The following is a 22,199-nucleotide window of genomic DNA, read 5'->3' as shown; positions in this document are numbered from 1 at the left end:
TCAATATATGTGTACAAAGGCTTTTAGGAGAGCAGTTTGCATAGCTTGCCTGACTCTGGTACTCTTATAAAACAATTGCTTACAGTGAGAAAACAGAACGAATTTACCTGTTGCCTGACACTTGCTAGCATCTCCTGCTGGCGACACACGAATTCGGTATGGAGAAAGGGGGATATCATCCCCACCGTATTTAATGCCAACTGAGTAGCGACCAGTCTTGTCAGGGAGGTAAGTCACTGCATAAGTGCCATCTTGGTTGTCTTGGACGTCAACCCTCTTTGGTTTGCCTTCTTGGTCCTGAATGCCAGAAGCGAAGCCATAATCAGGAAGAAAGCCTCAATCACAAAGACGACGCAGAGCGTAAGCTCTAAAAACAGCAGACGTTCAGGTTTACATCTACCCTGAACTTGACAGTTTCTATAACATGCTGTTTTTTATTTTCAAGGGGACCTGGTATTTAAGCAATCAAAGGGCAGTTTGAGGGTGACAGGGAAGTTCAAACAAATGTGATTTGTTGCTGTCTGTAAAAGCCAATCATGTGACAAGAAAAAATCCTTAGGACACGACTTGGCAGTAAATATCCACATTGCCTGGATCCTGCAAGAAATATCACAGGCTTTGGATGAGCAATGTGCAATTGGCTTGCTTCTGTGGGTAATGCAAACACTTTCCATGTTACACTGGAAGCAGTCATTTTTGTTAACCTGTTTCTTCTTGATTAAGAATGGTCTAGGTTTATACTATCAGGGACGCGGGTGGCGCTGTGGGTAAAAACCTCCGCGCCAACGCTCCCGTTGCTAGGTCCCAGCGCCTGCCAACCTAGCAGTTCGAAAGCACCCCCAGGTGCAAGTAGATAAGTAGGGACCGCTTACTAGCGGGAAGGTAAACGGCGTTTCCGTGTGCTGCGCTGGCTTGCCAGATGCAGCTTTGTCACGCTGGCCACGTGACCTGGAAGTGTCTTCGGACAGCGCTGGCCCCCGGCCTCAAGTGAGATGGGCGCACAACCCTAGAGTCGGACACGACTGGCCCGTACGGGAAGGGGTACCTTTACCTTTACCTTAGGTTTATACTGAAACAGGAGTCTAATGCAAGACTATTGCATATCATACTGCCACCAGACAGCTTTTAGGTGTTGTATCTGTGCAGTTTTTGACTAATAGCTGCAAGTCAAAGGTCCTCTGGGTAAAATGCAAGCTCTACTCTTCCATTATTTTTTTATAACAAGTTTTCATAGCACTGCTTATTAGACAGGGGAATGGGGCACCATGCATTATTCTGGCTAATACATAATTGTTTGCTTTAACAGCTTTAATGCGCTGTGGGGGTTAACTAGTATCCCTCGAAACCAAGGTTTGTCTTTGCAAATGCTCATGACAAAGCTGCCTTGAAACAGAGCCCAGAACAACTATGATTACCTCTGAAGTATGTACTGGCTCTTCCACAAAACCTTGTCTATATTCATTCATGGTGAAAACTGCAGACTGGCCTAGTTTATGGGGATCTGAAAAGGCTAGGAATAGTTCACATCAAAAAGCACTGTACTATGTCCAGGGCACCCTCTATCTATTAGGAGCCACAAGCTTTGCTCTCGAAATAGTCAGCACACACTAGCCTTGCTAAATTTGGGTGATATATAAAGTGAGCGAAGTTTGCCAACTGATACTTTTAAAGGAAAGCTTTAAGGGCACTGCTGAATGGAGGTCTGCCCTGTTGAACCCCCAGTGATGCTCAGCAGTGCACCAGAAGGAAACATTCTAGTTCTCCTACTGAAAATACCAGAGGTCTTTGAGTTCAGCGTGTGAAGATTCAGCTCCTGTGTTAAATGGTCAACAGTAGGAAGAAATTGTATCTTACGGTCACATGCACTGAGAGAAGTCCCTGGCCTGCATCTCTAGCATCAACAGCAAACTCAGTGGGCATGCTGGCAGGAACCCCATGGGAGCTTAGCCCTGGCCCACTCGCCGTCACTTTACTGGCATCGTACGTTGGAAGCACCTTAACTTTGAACGGGCTGTTGAAAGAACAGAGCGACACATTTCAGCACTGAAGATCATGAATGTTTATGTAAGTAGATGCCTCACCGGCATGAAGGTTAAACAAAGGTACAAGATTACTGTTGAAGGCCAGACACTGGATTAGTCACTGAACCTTTTTGATGTAGGAGTTAGGGAACCACTCATTACTATATGTACAAACCTAGTAGACATTTGGGGAACAGAGTGGGACAGACACCCTTGTTTACACAGGCATTCCCTAGAGATCTTTTGACCCCTGTTTTTAATTGCTGTGTTGTTTCATTGTGCCTTTCAGCGACGGGCACTTGCATTTTAATGCTTGTGTAACTCGTTTTGGTGCTTTGTAAATCTTCTCGGAAGCCTATTTTGGCATTCAAGCAATAATAGCAGCACATAAATAAACAAGCTGGTCCTTGGCAGAAGCAAACACTGGGCTAGTTACAGAATGTTTGCTAGATTCTACAGTTCAAGGAAATGCACAGCACTTTGTAGCCTCTTCCCCCTCTCTGACAACCACCAGGAGGAACCAAGTCCTTGCTGTAGAAGCATTTCTTTAAAGCCTCCTTACCAAAACTAAGTGCAAAGACTAAGCTCATGAACAACAATGCAACCCACCTCAAATTTGGAGGCCAGCCAACAGCACTGCAGTTTGCACAATAAGCTTTGTTTCCTGCACCCCACTCTTACCTGCGAGGAATCTCTTCATCTGCGTATTTTACTGCAACTGTGTAGGGACCTTCTTTCGTAGGTGTGTAGGCTACTGTATGGGTGCCATCACCATTGTCAACTATATTTACAGGTTCTGCCAAGCCTAAATAGTAAAAAGACCACTTTTCAATTCCTTTGGCCACCTTCTCAAAGGCCTCAATGACACACGAGCAATTTTGCCGCTTTGAGCACCAACACACACACACACACACACACACACACACACACACACACACTGCTGATTTAAAGCTTTGCAAGAAATCTACAGAGACATCTGCTTTGTGGTCTGTTCAGATAAGCCAATTTATTCCTATCATTCCCAGTCTGTGACCTCATCAATTAGAGAGAGGTGAAATCACTAGCAGTTCCTTGGCTGGCTCAACTCCAATGGCTGTAAGCTAAGAAACCCCCATCAAATAGGGGTTGGAGTGATTTATTGTTCAAAAATTATACAGCTGGTTAGGTCAGTTATCGGGCACATTTAAATATAAGCTTCCAGAAAAAGGAAGACTTTTTTTATTTGAACACTACTACTGATTAGGCTCAACATCCAATTCAGTACTGCGTGTTAGTCAGGAATAGTTAGTAACTTTCGTTATAACCCAGGCATGGAGGAGAGATTTATTTGGTCTGCATCGATTAGCAAACCAAATTAATTTGCACCTCCCAGATTAATACAAAGATCAGAACAGCTCTCCAAATTTTGCAATACACTTCTCAAAAACAGCAAAATGTGTAAAAAAATTAAACTGCATATTTTAGCATTTAAAAGGTTGAGAAACTGATAAAATATGCATTTTAAAGTATTTATTATGACAATGTGTATTTGAATACAAATGCTCATGCTTTTTTATATTAAAATTAATTAAATTATATTAAGATTAATGTAGAAATGGGATCAAACTGACATATGAATAAAAATATGAAAACTGGCGCAGAATGGAAAAAAAATACCCTGCCTTCTTTAGGCTCTACCCCTCAGTATGACATTGAGAAGTTGAGCGCAGTCAACAAAATTTGGTGCTGCCAAACAAGTGTTATGATCGGCTAGTTCAAGGTAAGAAGAGCTCCAAGGACCTATTCCCAGAAAATCAAGATATGTGGATTTGCACATGCAGCTATTTCACAAGATTAGTTGCAAACATGATTAGAACTGCCTGCAGTTACAATTTAGATCAAGGACCAAAGTAAGTGTGCATATAAATCAAACAAGGGATGGTTTAGTAAAAAGGATAACTCAGTGGAGAATTAATAGTACAGCGGCAGTTAAGCACAGAAGTTCAATTAAGCTCATTCACAGCAGCACTTTATACAGTTTAGAGGATTTGCTGGAGGCACAGGTAATTAGTTAGTAAAAGTTCAAACCTGTCTCATTAGATTCACCCTGTGGGTCACCTTTAAAGAACTCTGAAATTGCTTTCAGCGGACTGCGCCATGACTGGGTATCCGGCTCATCAGCTAGAATTAAAAAGCTATTAACTTAGTAATACAAAATCAGAGCTCTGTCAGTTGTCCCTTGAGACATGTTTGCCTTAAAACCAATTACACAAAAGGTGGTTTATTCATGCAACGGCTACGTTAGACCAAGTGCATCCCGTTCAGCATAGGTTCACGGTGTGCAGTGTACATGCAATTTAATTTCAAATGCCATTGCCTCCTCTGGCCCTTGGGCTGAGTTGCTTTCACAACTTCAGCGAAGAAAGACTTCTTAAGATGAAGCTGAATTAGATCTGCCAACAGCTGAAACGTACTTGCTCCAAGAAGTATTTTACCTACTCAAGTATTCTTGCATAAGTCTGCAGTACTCAGAACACATTAAATAAAAGTCTTCAGTAACTGGAAGAATGAGGTAAGAGAGGGGACCCAACTACAATTTGTGGGGGGGGGGGGAGGGTTTCATTCATCTGAGGTTCAATGCATTCACATTCTATATCTGGCAATGTTAGATAGTTGACACGCAAGAGTGCTTAGCATCTAGTAACATCAGAATTGCTTTGGGCTTCTTCCACTAGCCCTCATCCCACCAGACTGTTCCTTCTTCCAACCCTTGTTTCCTAGCCACCCTCTCACAGCATTTTCCTCAGGCCTTCACCTCTGTCTCCTTTCCTCCCTCAATCTTTCTCCATGCTCTTATCAAGAATCAGAGCACTTCACAGAGAAGGCAGCCAGACACTTGTGTCTCACAGGAGTGGATAGGACCAAGGCAGCTCAATGAACTTGTTGCCAAAGATTTAACCACCTTAACATTTTCTAGTGCATTCACAAATACAAAGTAAGCGGTGGTGTATCTTTAACAGGTTGTAAGCGGCCTTCAAGGTAGCCAAGAATTGTTTCAAAACGCAGATCCCCCCATTCAGCTGTCAGATGATCCTAGGCCACTTCTCACCACCCTAAGAGTATACAGTACTATTTTTACCTGAGCTACCTTGATTTTTTAAAAAAAAAAAACAAAAACCCCAACATCCATATATTTGGATCAGCTTGTACCATTTGTTTTTATTATTTAAATTTATATTCTCACAGCGGCTCACAACAGAACAAAAATGCAAATCAATACATCATGAAAACAATCAAATATTAAAAACAAAAAAAAAAAATCCTTCCAGTAGCACCTTAAAGACCAACTAAGTCAGTTCTTGGTATGAGCTTTCGTGTGCATGCACACTTCTTCAGATACACTGAAACAGAAGTTTCCAGACCCTTCTATATAGTGAGAAGGTGGGGAGGGGTATTACTCAGAAGGGTGGTGGGAATGGGTGATTGGCAGATAGCTGTGATGAGCCTGTTGACGACTCTTAACGACTGCAATAGGTCTTACAGGAAGAAGCAAGGGGTGAAAAGGGCTGCCACATACACCCGGACAACACCATTACTGGCCCCAACAACATCACACATACCATCTCGGGACTATTTAATTGCTCATCGTCTAACATTGTGTATGCCATCAAATGCCAACAGTGTCCTTCAGCTCTCTATATTGGACAAACAGGCCAGACCTTACGCCAAAGAATAAACGGACATAAATCGGACATCAGGAATCACAAGACAGAGAAACCAGTAGGAGAACACTTCAATCTCCCAGGACATTCTATACAAGATCTCAAAGTAGCTGTTTTACTACAAAGGAATTTCAGAAATAGACTGGAAAGAGAAGCTGCTGAATTACAACTTATCACCAAACTTAAAACCATGGAGAAACCTGGCCTGAACAAAGACCTTGGATTCTTATCTCATTATACATGACAAAGCCATTTTTCACCTTTTCACCCCTTGCTTCTTCCTGTAAGACCTATTGCAGTCGTTAAGAGTCGTCAACAGGCTCATCACAGCGATCTGCCAATCACCCATTCCCACCACCCTTCTGAGTAATACCCCTCCCCACCTTCTCACTATATAGAAGGGTCTGGAAACTTCTGTTTCAGTGTATCTGAAGAAGTGTGCATGCACACGAAAGCTCATACCAAGAACTGACTTAGTTGGTCTTTAAGGTGCTACTGGAAGGATTTTGTTTTGTTTTGACTATGGCAGACCAACACGGCTACCTATCTGTAAATCAAATATTAATACTCCTGTCTGCCGCTTTCTATGCAAGATTTGATTACAATGACTTGTTAGCGGGATTGTTGGTTGAAAAGCATATTGTCCTAGTGCAAGAAGTTTGTTCAGTGACCAGATATGCTCCACTCCAAGTGTCATGTACAGTCGTACCTTGGTTGTCGAACGTCCTGGAACTCATACGTTTTGGCTCCTGAACACCGCAAACCCAGAAGTGATAGTTCCGGTTTGCGAATGTTCTTTTGGAACCTGAACATCTGATGGGGCTTCCGCGGTTTCTGAATGCTGCAGCCAATCAGAAGCTGCAATTTGGTTTCCAAACGTTTTGGAAGTCGGACTGACTTCTGGAATGTATTCCATTCAGCTTCCAAGGTACAACTGTACTCAAACTGCTGTCCTCCCATGTCTGTTTAAACATTAGACTTGCCTTGAAGACTCCCAACTGAGTTATAAAGGAGACCTTTACTGAAGCTCCCAACTTTCTGAAGCACTACAGAGTAATAGCTATATCAGCAATACCCAAAACTTTGCACTTCAGAACTGTACACGACGCTACTTTTTCTGAGTACCTCCAATTCAACAACTCCTACTAGTTACCACTCAAGTGCTTCCAAGTGATGACTTCTGCTAATCATACAACTCATTTAAAAGAAATATCAAGCGATTGCAGTGGAACACATTACCTCTGGGCGCTGTTACTGTAACCTCAAGTGGTGCTACCCCAGCTTTACTGGTATCTACAGTAAACGACTGGGGAATTCCGGCACGGACTGCTGTTCCCAGGCCTGGTCCAGAGACTTTCACCTTGTAGGGGTCAACGACATCTTTTACAGGAACCTTAAATGGACTGCCTGTCAATGAAGCAAGTGCTAGCTCAGTACAAAGGGGAATGTAGCAACGTGTGTAAAGGTTCGCCAACAGCCACCCCTAAGCAGCCCAGCTCCTCTCACACTGCTCCCTTAGTCTCCCACTGATGACTATCCTGATAAAAGTGGGCAACTTAAATCAGATTTATACTGGCTATTTAGACGGACAAGGATTAAATTTTAATTGAAATGGGACTGTATGCAATGTGAACTTGATGCTCTAATGAGGTGAGAAAAATAAGTTTTGGGGCACTGAAAGTTGGTTCTAGCACCCACCACAAAATCTTTAGATACATTTAGGGTAGAGCTGTGGCTCAGTGGCAGAGCATCAGCTTCGCATGAAAGAAATCCCAGATTCTCAATCTCCGGACAATCCAGGTAGGGCTGGGAGATAACCCCAAACTCAAAACCTGGGGAGCTGCTGCCAGTTAGTGTAGACAACACTGAGCTAGGTGGACTCTGTGTAAGACAAATTCTTATGTAGCGGTCAAAGAGCAGCAAAATATACTACTATTGTGTTATAGGTCAATAAGGCTATTTGCTCATATTCCCAAAAATCTAAAGGCTCTGCTATGAGACCCTGATTCCCACTGGGAATGTTCTTGCAAAAGCATGATATGTTGACTTTTTCAAATGCAACACACATTATTTATTATACATTACAACATCCTTTAAAAAAAAAAAGTGTTCTCCAACATGAAAGTCAGTTCACAGGCTTTTACTTTGAATCCAACCTCAGGATGCAAGCCATCTTACCAGGGATGTGTTCGCCCCCATAAGTTATGTTGACATCATAGTCTCCTGGAACGTAAGGAATATATTCTGCACTGCAGCTGCCATCCTTGTTATCTTTACAACTTATTTTGGATTCTGAGGGTCCTTCAACAGTTATTCCAAGGCCGCCAATTCCAGCCCCTCTGCAAGCATTTAAGAAAAGGGGGGGGGGGAACAGTTAACATGTTTCTATTACAGCATTTTAAACTCAAGAGCCCACTTTGCTTTGCATGACTGCAACTAATTGTTCTCTGCTGCATTCTCTCAGAATGACAGTAGCCTACTAGACAGTTGAGAAGAATAAGAACCTGTAGTGCAGGTAGGTCTACATGTTGATTGATTAATGGTTTCTTCAGTTTAAAGTCCAATTTAGCCTGGGGAATTCTGAAGTCATTGGTGAGGACATTACTTGGCAGGCGTGTGAATCACACAAAGACAGTCTGGGGAAAGTCATGAAGAATCAAAGCAGTGAGTTGAAGGTGTGTGGGCGGGTTTGTAAGGAAGATGACAATGTTTAAGCTTGTGGTAATGTCAAGATCTCTAAGTTGCTTCTTGCTATTTGTACCTAGCCCATGGCATGTCCCTGTCAATCAGCTACTTTGGGAGGAGAGGCAAGGACACCTGCAATTCTACTTTATGCATCTACAGTCAGATCGTCCAACTTTATTTTACAAATACGCAGCTTACTCTGCCCACATTAACGTATCAGAATACAGTCCATAATACTTACCGAGTGACAACAGTGAATGGGTTTGGTTTATTTGTGAAGGCTTCTTGTAGCCCAGCTCCTTCGGCCACCACCCGAGAAGGATGGCATCCTTCTGTAACATCAACCCTGAAGGGGCTGTTTAGTACAGGAACATCATCGTAGGTTACTTCAACAGTGTGAGGACCTGCAAGCAGAAGATGAACGTTTACTGGAGAAGTCTCTGAAGCATTGCAAAAGTTACATCACAGGTGTCTGACCATTAGACTCCACCTTATTTGAATTATTTTCAGAATGTAAGAGAGTTTACTCTAGAACAAGCATCCCCAAACTCGGCCCTCCAGATATTTTGGGACTACAGTTCCCATCATCCCTGACCACTAGTTGTGTTACCTAGGGATGATGGGAGTTGTAGCCCCAAAACAGCTGGAGGGCCGAGTTTGGGGATGCCTCCTCTAGAACATGTAGTGCCTTCCCCATGTTGTTCAACTACAACTCCCATGAACACCAGCCAGCAGGACCGTAGCTAGGGGTTGGTGAGATGGGCCCCCACCAGGGGCGCAGGTGACTGGGGGGTGTGTGTGTGAAAAATTGGCAAAAGATATATCCATAAATATAAATATTGATTATTGCCTCATAAGAAATGGTTTCAAATTTATGGTGAATTGAATGGGTGGAAGGTGGGGGGTTGGAGGAGAGGTGGAAAGAAGAGCTAATTTATCCATGGCTAGGGGAGCACAATCTGTGCGGTTCTGCCAGGGGTGCAAGATCACCTAGCTATGGCTCTGCCAGCCAGCATTACCTATGGTCAGGGAAGATGGGAGTTTCAGTCTAGCAGCATCTGGAGGCCATCAAGTTGGCTACCCTTGTCCTGGAGCAAGCCTGCCCTTCGACGTGTGTTAAAATATAGAATGGTGCCGCTTAGTACGATCTATTTCCTCCCTTATCCTCCCAAAGTCAGTAGCAACTAGCAGACTTTACCTCTTTCATAGGGTGTGAACTCTACTGCATATGTCCCATCGGCATTGTCTTTGATGAGGCAGTCTGTGGAAGCTCCAGAGGGATTTGCAATCTGAGCTTTGATATGGTCTCCACCAGTCTTGGTCAAGGGTCTAGCATCTACGGTGAAATCGGTGGTCGCTTCACGGAAAACATCTATGAAATAAAGTTGGGAAACAGCTTTGTTTTGGGCAGAACCATGTCCAAGAATTCCATGCTTCTGCATGGAAATAGCTTCAGCCACTCTGAGACAACAATGGTACTCAAGAGACCCAAATGGGTATCATGCAAGAATGATCCCAACCAAGCAGTTTCCCGCAAACCTGCTCACCTAAGCCATATTTTGCCAGGGTGCTTTCCTACAATCTCATGAGTCACTATCAACCCACAGAAATGAGGAAGTGAGCCATGTGATTTGGTGGCGGGAAGGGTGCTTTCCAGGAAAGCACTGTGAACTGCCAGGGGCACATCTAAGCATGTACTGGGATATGCAGGTTAAGAGTCATGCGAGTGACAACAAAAGTACAGTGGTACCTCTCGTTACAAACTTAATTCGTTCCAGAGGTCAGTTCTTAACCTGAGGTACCACTTTAGCTAATGGGGACTCCTGCTGCCACCGTGCCGCCAGCACACGATTTCTGTTCTCATCCTGGGGCACAGTTCTTAACCCGAGGTACTACTTCCGGGTTAGCAGAGTCTGTAACCCGATGTGTTTATAACCCAAGGTACCACTGTATAGTGTGTGCATGCACACAAAAGCTTATACCAAGAACAACCTTTGTTGGTCTCTAAGGTGCTACTGGACAATTATTATTTTTTTAATACAGATCTAGGGAAGTAGTAGTACCACTCTAGTCTGCTTTAGACAGATCACACTTGGAATTTTGTGTGCAATTCTGGGCACCACAATTCAAGAAGGATGTTGACAAGCTGGAACGTGTGCAGAGGAGGGCAACCAAGATGATCAAGGGTATGGAAACTAAGACTTATGAGGAGCACTTGAAGGAGCTGAGTATGTTTAGCCAGGAAAAGAGGAGACTGGGAGGAGATATGATAGCCATCTTCAAATATCTTAAGGGCCATCACATGGAGGAGGGAGCATGCTAGTTTTCTCCTGCTCTGGAGGGCAGGACTTGAACCAATGGCTTCAAAGTTGCAAGAAAGGAGATTCCAACTAAACATTCAGGAAAACTTTCTGACAGTAAGAGCTGTTTGGCAGTGGAACAGTCTCCCATGAGAGGTGGTGGACTCTCTTTCCTTGGAGGTTTTTAAACAGAGGTTGGATGGTCATCTGTCATGGATGCTCTAGCTGAGATTCCTGCACTGCAGGGGGTTGGACTAGATGACTCTTGGGTACCTTCCAACTAGATTCTACAAGTGCTACAAACCTAAAAAGAAACTAAGGGAGGCATACCTTTTCCTTCAATTCCTGGCCCAAACACTTTGACTTGACTTGTGTCCACAGCCGGATCAACTTTGACCCGTGCAGGGAAGTTTGGCACTGGTTCTCCGCCGTATTTCATCTTGAGTGTGTACATCCCTGCAGAAAGGGGGACGTATGTAACTGCGTAGGTTCCATCCTTGTTATCCTGAACCTCGACATCTGCCTTGGAGCCAGAATCAGACACAGCTTCCATACCCAGAGTCCCAGGCCCAGCTTCTGAGCAGTCTACATGTAGCAAGCCTGCTTCCCCCACTTTGCCACGTTCAAGCCCAGGGCCTGTGGCGACTACTTTAGAAGCGTCAAACGGCATTTCAACGTCTGCTCTGAAAGGAGAGCCAGGAATATGGACGTCTTCAAAGAGGATGTTCACAAGGTATTCGCCAGGTTTCGTAGGCAGGTAGGAGACTGAGCAAGTGCCGTCCCCATTATCGGAACATTCTATCTTGGCTTCGCACGGGCCTTCGACTGTCAACCCCAGACCACCAGTTCCAGCTCCTTTGGTGTCTATTGTGAATTCAGCAGGCTTTCCAACAAGGCCTCCTTGAAGACCTGCACCATAGGCTCTCACCTGGGAAGGACAGGAAAGTGCTGAATTAAGTATTGTGGTACCTCGAGTTAAGTACTTAATTCATTCCGGAGGTCCGTTCTTAACCTGAAACTGTTCTTAACCTGAAGCACCACTTTAGCTAATGGGGCCTCCTGCTGCCGCCACGCCGCCAAAGCACGATTTCTGTTGTCATCCTGAAGCAAAGTTCTTAACCCGAGGTACTATTTCTGGGTTACCGGAGTCTGTAACCTGAAGCATATGTAACCCGAGGTACCACTGTATTTAACCAGGAAGGGATCAGAGCCAGTTCCAGGGTTGTCTTATGTTAGTGGTCTGCAGTCACTAAATAGATGTATAAGAACCAAACAGTATTTCTACTGTTCAAAGTTACTGTTATCATCACTATCACAAGTTATCGTTATCACAAGTCAGCAAGATTTCAAGCTCAACATTTTTTTCTTCGATTTTGAAAACGTAGCGACATTGCACAACAGTTGGCCTAATTAGCATATTGCCGCCAACTTGATTCTCATTAATCTAATCTGTTTTGAAAGCAAGAGAGTTGACCCAATCAGCACAAAAGAAAACAAGAGCTAAAACGGTCCCATGTGATTTATCATTAACTTCTTCAGAAATTGCCAACATTTCTTCAACAGGAACTACGAAAGAAATAGGCCTTTTAATCCTGCCAGCTATTACAAGGCTCAACATGCATTAAAATAACGTAGAAGCTTAGATCGTTACCAAAATGCCTGACATTAATGCGTAATCACAGATGATCCAAAATAATTCTGAGTAAATTGTAATGTCTTATATCAACTCACTGCACAATCTAACAAATTTACCAATTTGTAATATATGACAACGCCAAGAGAGAAAACAATTAAGGCCCATGGCTACTACTGTGCCTCTTTTGGAACATTTCTGAGTCCATAATGAATTTGAGGGAAATTGAATGGTGGGGGATAAATATCAATAGACTATTTTAAGGAGTAATGAATGGGGATAGCATAAGGGCAATTTGATTTGAAGGAGGCTCTGCTAGGAAACTGGGTCAAATTAACTGAAAAGGAAGTGCTCTGGGGTGATCTGAGAGGGTGCAAATTAAATAATTTGGGTGGTTAATAAGCTTAAGTTTCTGTGAAATTTGAATTCAAACTCAAGTAAGGTTAGCAAATGCACATCTATGTCTGTGGGCCCATGCCCCAAATTTGCTTCTAAGGGCTTCTGCTAAAAGATAACATTTGTCACACTTTTCAATGGTGCAATGCACATACATCACAACTTGCCAAGCAATGGAAGCATCCAAATCTCACCCAACCATGTAGCAAGGGTTAGCAACAGCTTACCTTGGAAGGATCTGGTGGCAGAGTGGCTTCCACAGCGTAAGGGCTTCCTGGGACTGGATTCCCATCATAATTTACATCAACTAGATAAAGGCCCTCCTCCCGTGGGATATACTTTGCAGTGCTGCACTCTTTGCCTACTACAGGCTCCACAAGACATGGCACGGCTTGCTTGCTGGGGCTGAAAATGTTCACATCGAGTTTGCCCTGTCCACCAGCGCCTTTCGAATCAATTAGAAATTCTTGATCCTTCCCTACTTCGACTCCTTCAGAAAGGAAAGGAGACTCAGTTATGGCAGGTTCTCTTTCTCTACACTGACCATAGGTCATATTCAGAACAAAATTCATACTGGCTATCAATACAACGACATAGGGAGACTGTACATTCCAAAATATGTACAGTTACTATTTCATTTTGCAAGCCAACCCCAGAGTTAACTCAGTAGAACGGAGACTTGCCCCTGTAGCTCACTGGGACACACTCATTTTGAAACATTCAGGATTTTGCTCTGTGCCAATATTGCCATGAAAGGTGTGGGTTTTTTTTTGGGGGGGGGGGGAATTGACAGAGAGCAATTGGTGTTTAAAACAGTCACATGACACAACATACAGGGTGAGAACTTTTTTTTAAAGGTACTTTTTTTTATATAGACCATTTTCACATTGCCTCACCATAATATTATTGTGCCATGTGAAGTCTAGAATGGAGAAGGTAGTTTAATATTTGGTTAACCTAAGGTCCAGTGCTCACTGATGCAAAACTCTTTATTGTAGCTCAATGTATTTCATAGTAGAACACTCCCTTCAGGAGCCTGAAGGTCTTTCAAGTTCTTAAAATTCAAACGCACCTTCTTTATTTTTATTTTTTTATTATTAGTTTCAATTCATTATACAACACCAAACATTAAAACAACAAAAAAGACAAACAAAACACAAAAAACAGCAAAAAAAGAAGAAAAACATTACATAACATAAGACACCAACAAATTAAACTTACAGTAACTAAATAACTAAATCACACAACAATAATTGACTTCCCTTCAACTCGGTTTCGGAATATGTTACAAGAAGTTTTCTATCAGCAGTTTTGTTTTCTTAAAACTCTTTACGTCACAAGCGTTATATCGAGCCTACTGTGATTTTTAGGTTTTTTACATCTGTTTCAATATATGTCATAAATTTATTCCATTCATTATTAAACTTTGTACCTTTTTGGTTTCTTATTTTCTGTATCATTTTTGCCAATTCTATATAATCAAATAATTTAGATTGCCACTCATTTATAGTTGGGATTTTTTATGTCTTCCAATTTTGTGCACTAAGAACACTAGAACACAAACGCACCTTCTTTAAAAGTCAATCAACTCAAGGAATGGCTTAGAAAAGTGGTAAAGCAGGCATAGGCAAACTCGGCCCTCCAGATTTTTTAGGACTACAACTCCCATCATCCCTAGCTAACAGGACCAGTGGTCAGGGATGATGGGAGTTGTAGACCCAAAATATCTGGAGGGCTGAGTTTGCCTATGCCTGTAGCAGAGCAAAACGTATCATCTCCACATCTATGTTCCAGAAAGTCATCAAATGGGATCTGGAATGCTACATGATCACCAACCTAAAATTCTGCATAACCCTCAGTGTATCCATTTTAAAAAATAAAGCATGCTTTGGATCCAACCCATGAGCAGCCCTCTGTCCATGGAATGCTGTTTCCTATTGTCCTGCCTCTCCACTTTACTCCTGGAACCCCAATTCCAAGGAAATACTGCCTGAAGTAGCATAGGAGACTGCAGATGGGGAGTAGATGAAAATGGGAACTACCTTCCAAACTATTATCTCAGTGTATCCAACCAACATTTTAGCAAGAGCAAACATCATACAGGAAGGTTTGGTGAAGGGTTTAGAACCAGAAGGATTCCTGTTTCCCCATGGTTAATGGGCGGAACTCAGGAAATCTTCAATGCCTTACTTTTTTTCTTTACCCCACATTTTGGGTACTGAACAGGACTTATCCAAGGAAAGTCCTAGGTCAATTGCTGACCTTTAAGCTCGCAACTTCTTTTATTGCCAATACAGGCAGAACTCTCGCTTCAAGTACTTGCCTTAAATGGGCTGCTCTTTCCAAAGCAGAGAACGGCCAAATTTCAGTTTAACAGCGAGAACATATACATACACCCTTCTCCACCCAAAATTCTCAGGTTTGAACAAACTCAGAAGTTCTACACAACACACAAAACAGTGGTATCTGTCAATTCAGGTGTCTACTGGCATCTTGACCTCCATTCCAGGTAAGTTTATTTTGTACACAAGTTTAAAAAAAGAAAAGAAAAGCTCACGTTACTTAAGTTACTTACTGTTTTCCAGGCCATTAACTTTAATTTTGCTTAGGTCAAGTGGAGCAGCAACACCTACAGTGAAAGGACTCCTGGGGATGGGATCACCACCATAGCTCACTTGAACATTCATGCTACCCTAGAGAGATTGGACAGAATGGAAAACGTTGTTTCTTATTTTGATATTTGCTACAAGCCAGAAACTACAGCAGCAGAGTCTGACATACAACTGCCCCCTAATACTGCATCATGCATATCTTCAGACACCAGGAAGCAAAAGCTTATCCCAAACCTCCAGAGTTCTACTTAAAATTGTTCGGCAGTATATACAAGCAAAGTTGTAGAGGCAAGTAAATAACTGGTAGGAGAAATCCCAATTGGCACGTTTTGTGCAGATGCAGCCTTGGCATGAAGCTTTTAGAAGTTCTGCATTTAAAGGCTAAAATACTACCATGTTTTTACTAGGATACCAAGATGCTCTGCCCTGTTACAGATGAAATTGTGCCCAGTCATGCCCTATAAGGACCCGTATTTTGCTAGCTTCACTCTTAAGCCTACTGTGTTTCAAACTAATCTATTTTTTACAAGTTTCAACAAAATACAAGTTTTTGAACCAAGGATACTGTAAATCAGTTAATTACAGTTAATCTGCAAGGGCTTAATACTAGGCAAAACATCAGAAATAACATGACTACTCTGCAGGTTAAGGTTTCCTGTTTTATCCTCCTTATAGATGTGTAAAAATACTGTTGGAGTCCTCTACAGTTTTATTTTATTTCCATACCGCCCTATAGGGATGCAGGTGGCGCTGTGGTCTAAACCACTGAGCCTAGGGCTTGCCAATAAGAAGATCGGCGGTTTGAATCCCTGTGACGGGGTGAGCTCCCGTTGCTTGGTCCCAGCTCCTGCCAACCTAGCAGTTCAAAAGCACGTCAAAGTGCAAGTGGATAAATAGGTACCGCTCCAGCAGGAAGGTAAACAGCATTTCCATGCGCTGCTCTGGTTCACCAGAAGCGGCTTAGTCATGCTGGCTACATGACCTGGAAGCTGTACGCCGGCTCTCTCGGCCAATAAAGCGAGATGAGCACCACAACCCCAGAGTCATTCACGACTGGACTTAACTGTCAGGGGTCCTTTGCCTTTTTATACTGCCCTATACCTGAAGGTCTCAGGGCGGTTCACATTAAAAATCACTTACATAAAATCAAAACAAAAACCAGATATCCCCCCACCCCCAGAAAAGAGCCAGCATTTTAAAAAGGGTATATGATGTCAGGTCAGGCAAAGGCCTGGTTGAAGAGGAATGTTTTTGTCTGGTGCCTAAAGATGTATAGTGAATGTGCCTGGCGAACTTCCCTGGGGAGAGCATTCCACAGACAGGAAGCCACTACAGAGAAGGCCCATTCTTGTGTTGCCACCCTCCTGACCTCTACATGGATGTCTACACTGTGTATAATGTGGATATGTACACTCTCAAGTCCGTAACTATCAAATTTATAATCTACAAATAAGAGATACAGGAAGGGGGGGGGACCTCCAGTAATGAAAATGTACGAAATCTTCAGTTGATAAAACCTTTAAACTCCAATAGTTTAAACCTAACAGACCAAGCCCATTCAAAATCCAACATTCTGTATCTAAGGTATTTCCAACATCAAAACAGGCCACCCATACGTTGGCTGCAACCTGCTTTCCCCATTTCCCATTCGTCCGTTACAGTCTGAGCTGCACCTATTAACACCACAAGACAGATGGTCTACTTCACTTTTGATTCTGTAAAACAGCTAAATTAGGTGCCAAGAAACGAAGCATTTGCTGCCTAGAAACTGCCATGCATTCGTCTGCAATGCTCCCATATGGGCACAAGATTAATGCATCCAGAATCTTCAGCCTCCCTTTGTTCATTTGCTGTAGAACACTAATAAATTTGAAGGAACAGAGGCTGGCTATAGAGAAGAGACTTTGAAATTCAGATTTTTCAGTTAAGCTAGTTGGGCACGGGCCAGCAAAGCATAGCATGTTAACTCCCTGTGACTAAGGTGCATATAATGCGGCAGTTCTGGAAATTAATCCCTTGGATAAGGCATTTGGGAATGGAAGTTACATTTTCACAGGGCCTGGAGCAGTTTAATGTTTGATAAGTAGTATTTGTCACTGCTATGTTTACAGACTGACAGAGCAAAAGAGCAGACTGCAATGTTTGCTTACTCCACCCCTTATTCACTTTAACCAGCTTGCTCTCCCCTTCCCCCTCCAGAACCTCTATCAACGTTTGCTTCAAAAATGCAATGTACATATGGTGCAGTGTTCAAATATGGCAGTATTTCTCAACAGTGCCACCACCTACTATAATTTTCAACCCCCGACAGAATGCTGGCAGAATGCCAGCGTTCAGTTTCCTGAGTTTATCTCCACTTCCTTTATCTAAGCTGGGAGCCCATGGGCCAAATATTCTACACTGTACCCAGAAAGCAGGTCGCATTTTTGAATGCTCTCCATGCAGAAGAGGCTCCCTGCACAAAATAATTCAACATCACCTGTGAGTTAAGGTCCAGTGTAGTCTTCTCCTAAATGTGCTAGTTTATGACACACAACATGGATAACTTTAAAGGACGATGAGGCTATTCTTGGCCGCTAGCCACAATGGCTAGGTACTGCCTACACTGTCAACGTCATCATGCTTCTGAATACCAGTTGCTAGAAATCTGAATTGTGGAAAGTGCTGTTGTACTCAAGTCCCATTTGCAGCCACTGTGAGAACAGGATGTTGGACGAAACAGGCCTTTGGCCTGAACCAGCAGGGATGTTCTTGGGATGCAGTGAACTTTTTATGCGAGGAAGCATTTACAAACAAGGCTCTATGCAAATGGGTAGAAACCACAATTCTACAATTCTGTAAGGAATCAAGCGTAAAATGGCTTAGCTGTCATCCGTGTGTATCTTGGATTTGGTAAGCATAGGAAAAAATTAGTACTTTCTGAGGTGTAAGCAAGCCAGGAACAGTTAACTGGCCTCCAAAGAACACATTCAACAAGCGTCAGCCATATTTTGAAGACAGTCCCTCAAATGCACCTCACCACTTGCAAGCTTGCTGCAAGTTGCTGGAGGATAGTACACAGCACCACTCTTTTCCGAAGTCATAAACTCCAGTTCTATTTACACCAGCCAGTGTCACGAGTGGCATGCCAAAGAGAAAGCTGGCATTGAAGTTTCTGCTACCGAGATCCAACTAAAACAAAAGCCTATAGAACCCAGCTACTCCAAATTATGGACACCTAAAAGTTGCACAAAATACCCAAAGGATCATCTCGGTATAAAAATGAACATGGCTTAGATGAAAGACCACCTGTATCAATGGACCAATACAGATGCCCGGCAGTGCAGAAACCAGGAAGGGATCACAAGAAGAGCAGGATTACACAGCAGTCACTATACTTAAACTACTAGGGGCAAAAATGAAAGTTGCAGCTTCGTAACATCATTTTGAACATAAAGTGACAGTTCAGCCAAACCATCCCTGGGAGAGGAGATCACGGTCTCCTCCTCTGGTCCTGCTGCTATCATGCTGCCTGGGGCTAAGCCATTAGACAGAAGAGATCACATTAATACCTCTTATAGGAAATCCTACCTGCTGTACTGGAGTGTATCTTACGGTGTGTGAATAATCATAGTTGTCAATTATGTCCAAATCTTTGACAGCATCTCCTGCCATCGGTCCACTGAACTGAACATCCAGAGGGGCTTTTCCAGCACCTTTTGTGAACACGGTGAAATGTGTTGGCTTCCCATTTTCCACACCTAAGTAGGAGGAAAAAGTAGAACATCATCACCCCTTAAGGCATATTCAGAAAGAAGGTGTGCCATGCTTTCTTTTTCTTTTAACAGAATGAAGACGCCAGGCTAATACCAAACTGAACTCTTTGTGATTAAGTTTTTTTGTATCAATGGACTGATCTCTCCTAAATACAGAATTGTATAGGTGAGATCCAACAGTGTCCTAGTGGATTTCCCCTTCCTTCTCCTTCCCACTGCAGTCCCCTAAGGCTAAAGAACACATTTTGGATTTGGACACATGCAAGGAGCTGCGAGGGAGGAGAGGAAAAGGAAGTCCCTTCTGCTTAAGTGGGAGTCCATTGCACAAGGAGTATGCGCAAACTGGGTATTGCTCTGTTTTAATATGAAGACAAAAGAAACAAGTAAACAGCTATCATGACAAACTTCCACACTCACCAAGTTAAGAAGAACCCTCACCTGTTTTACTTAGTCCAGGCCCTTCAGCCTTCACCTTGCTTGCATCATGTGATGGTTCCACTTTCACTCTGAAAGGGCTTGTAGGGATTTCCTTCAAGACAAAAAAAAAAAGCTTTGTTTCAATGTAAGTTTTCTTTTCAAGTAAGAAAATACAAGAAGAACTAGCTCATGATACACCCGGGGCATCTTTCCAAAATATATATATTCAAACATACACCAGACTATGAAGTTATTGACTTCCTTCTATTTACAAAGAATACCAAAATAAAATCAACTTTTTGGGCAGAGACCGCCTTAAGTACATATGCTTCAGGTTACAGACTGCTAACCCAGAAATAGTACCTCAGGTTAAGAACTTTGCTTCAGGATGAGAACAGAAATCGTGTTCCGGCAGCAGGAGGCCCCATTAGCTAAAGTGGTGCTTCAGGTTAAGGACAGTTTCAAGTTAAGTATGGACCTCCGGAACGAATTAAGTATTTAACCAGAGGTACCACTGTAATCGAAAGGTCGGCGATTCGAATCCCCGCAGCGGGGTGCGCTCCCGTTGCTCGGTCCCAGCGCCTGCCAACCTAGCAGTTCAAAAGCACCCCCGGGTGCAAGTAGATAAATAGGGACCGCTTACCAGCGGGAAGGTAAACGGCGTTTCCGTGTGCAGCTCTGGCTCGCCAGAGCAGCGATGTCACGCTGGCCACGTGACCCGGAAGTGTCTCCGGACAGCGCTGGCCCCTGGCCTCTTAAGTGAGATGGGCGCATAACCCCAGAGTCTGTCAAGACTGGCCCGTACGGGCAGGGGTACCTTTACCTTTACCTTTTACCACTGTAATCAACTCTTTGTGTGTACTCAGAAACCTCAATATTAATCTAACCTTCTGCTCCAGAAGATCAAAAGGCAAATGCTGATCCTGCTTAGACCACCATTGGCCTAAATGCACATATCATGCAACATTTCAAGTTGTCATTCAAGCAAATGCCACAGTTCCATACAGAGCAGAAATGATGCTTTGCACGGTACCTTTTCTGCCATCTGTTTAACAAGCATTCCTATTTCTTGGTGTGTGCCTTACAGAAGTGCCCTAAATTTTTATTTAACTGATGCAAAATGAGAAACTTGTAAGGACTTTTGTTTGGAATCAGTTCCGACTACAATCAGCCCTTGGCCACAGAGCAAGAGTACATCAAATTTATTATCCATTTTTGTATTATCTGTGCATTAAATAAGTTTCATTTCTAAAGAGCAAGCTGACCAGTGACAACTGCAAGGGAGTCAGAAACAACTGCAGAACATGAAATCAAGAGCCCATTAAGTGTTTTTTTATCTGCTACAACCATCTCTATATATTATCAGATACGTTTTTATAATTGCTGTTCGTCATAAACCACCCTGAGGACCTTCAGGTGTGAACCTTTGTGAGACGTGAAACAGAGCTTAAAAATAAATCAGCCATACAATAATGTCATACATACAGAAGCTTCAGCTAACCAGAGAGCAATATAAAATGGCATCTCAACTCCCCCCTCCACCATCATAACTACATACCTCTCCAGCAAACAGCACTTTGACAGTGTAACGCCCAGCTGCAGGGGGTGTGTATTTAACTGTGAATGTATCATTAGCATTATGTATGATGCCAAAGTCTATGTCCTGCTCTTCTTCACTCAGTACGTGAGCATCACATTTAATGCCCACACTGACATCACCTAGGAAGAAAACAAAAGTATCAATTTGTTAGTAAAATGACTTCACAATTGCTCCCTTGTATCAGTAGTTGTGGCTTGACGCGCAGTATGGAGAACCCTAGGCCCTCCAGATGTTGTTGAACTACCAACCACAAACTACCCCCGGCCATTGGTCATGTTTGCTAAAGCTGATAGGAGTTGCATTTTAGCAACATCTTGAGAGCCCAAGGCTCTCTACTCCTGCTTAACACATTTACACAGACATAACAGCTTTGTCAGCCACTTCTATTTGCACATTTCTTTCTAGAACAGTTCCACTGGAACAGCAGCAAACAGAGCTTAGGCTAACGGTGTTAGTGATTCTGGTTTTACCTTCTCCTGCCTCTGTGCAGTCTACTGTGAAGTGAGTAGGTTCATTGGCTTTCAGACCAGTTCTCTCCACCCCGGGTCCAATAACTTTCACCTTCTGGGGATGACTGCCTTGCCCAATCTGGACCTAGGGGGGAACATTTCATCAAATTAAAGGAGGAGCCACTTTGATTACACAAGCCCTGTATTTATTACAACATTTGTATGCCACTCCATAAAAGGGAAGGCTTACAGTAAGTATTCGACAATGCAGAGACAAAATAAAATCATGAACAGGAACCTAAATATAAGATAACAAAACCTGAGGCAACCCCAAAGTTAAAAATGGATTTAAGAACTGAGAGGACCAGAAAACATGAGTATTTCTGAATCTGCTTTATTTTATGGTCATAACTTTTCCTAATCTCATTTACATCTTTAATGGTGCATTATTAATTATTATTTCAATTTATATACCACCTTTATCAAAAGATCCTAGGATGGTGCACAACATTAAGAACACATTTTACAGAGCATAATTATAAATACTTAATAAAAAACATAATGGCAAACAGCATAATAATAAAATAATCATAACAGTTTTCCCCACCCAAGCTTTAACAGGCCATAGAT

At 42.8% G+C, this 22,199-nt stretch overlaps 1 protein-coding gene across 5 annotated transcripts in view; it reads right to left on the bottom strand.

Annotated features, from left to right (window-relative positions):
* Nucleotides 1-22,199, bottom strand: part of FLNB (filamin B) — an 86,523-nt gene that overhangs the window by 22,047 nt on the left and 42,277 nt on the right. For 3 of the 5 annotated variants that reach the window (XM_083727108.1, XM_083727110.1, XM_083727106.1), the window contains 15 exons: nucleotides 21,591-21,714; nucleotides 21,079-21,239; nucleotides 19,542-19,632; nucleotides 18,919-19,088; nucleotides 15,312-15,429; nucleotides 12,964-13,226; nucleotides 11,038-11,635; nucleotides 9,606-9,779; nucleotides 8,649-8,811; nucleotides 7,901-8,061; nucleotides 6,962-7,129; nucleotides 4,089-4,181; nucleotides 2,703-2,826; nucleotides 1,855-2,011; nucleotides 108-297 (listed from right to left, as the gene is read on the bottom strand). In XM_083727108.1, coding sequence (XP_083583234.1) covers nucleotides 108-297; nucleotides 1,855-2,011; nucleotides 2,703-2,826; nucleotides 4,089-4,181; nucleotides 6,962-7,129; nucleotides 7,901-8,061; nucleotides 8,649-8,811; nucleotides 9,606-9,779; nucleotides 11,038-11,635; nucleotides 12,964-13,226; nucleotides 15,312-15,429; nucleotides 18,919-19,088; nucleotides 19,542-19,632; nucleotides 21,079-21,239; nucleotides 21,591-21,714 — 2,755 coding nt within the window. The remainder of the gene's footprint in view (nucleotides 1-107; nucleotides 298-1,854; nucleotides 2,012-2,702; nucleotides 2,827-4,088; nucleotides 4,182-6,961; nucleotides 7,130-7,900; nucleotides 8,062-8,648; nucleotides 8,812-9,605; nucleotides 9,780-11,037; nucleotides 11,636-12,963; nucleotides 13,227-15,311; nucleotides 15,430-18,918; nucleotides 19,089-19,541; nucleotides 19,633-21,078; nucleotides 21,240-21,590; nucleotides 21,715-22,199) is intronic. The other 2 variants (XM_083727109.1, XM_083727107.1) reach the window with 1 other exon arrangement.

This window comes from Podarcis gaigeae, assembly GCF_964106915.1.
Source record: "Podarcis gaigeae genome assembly, chromosome: 2".
Lineage (NCBI taxonomy): Eukaryota > Metazoa > Chordata > Lepidosauria > Squamata > Lacertidae > Podarcis > Podarcis gaigeae.
This window is presented reverse-complemented; position numbering and strand designations above follow the sequence as displayed.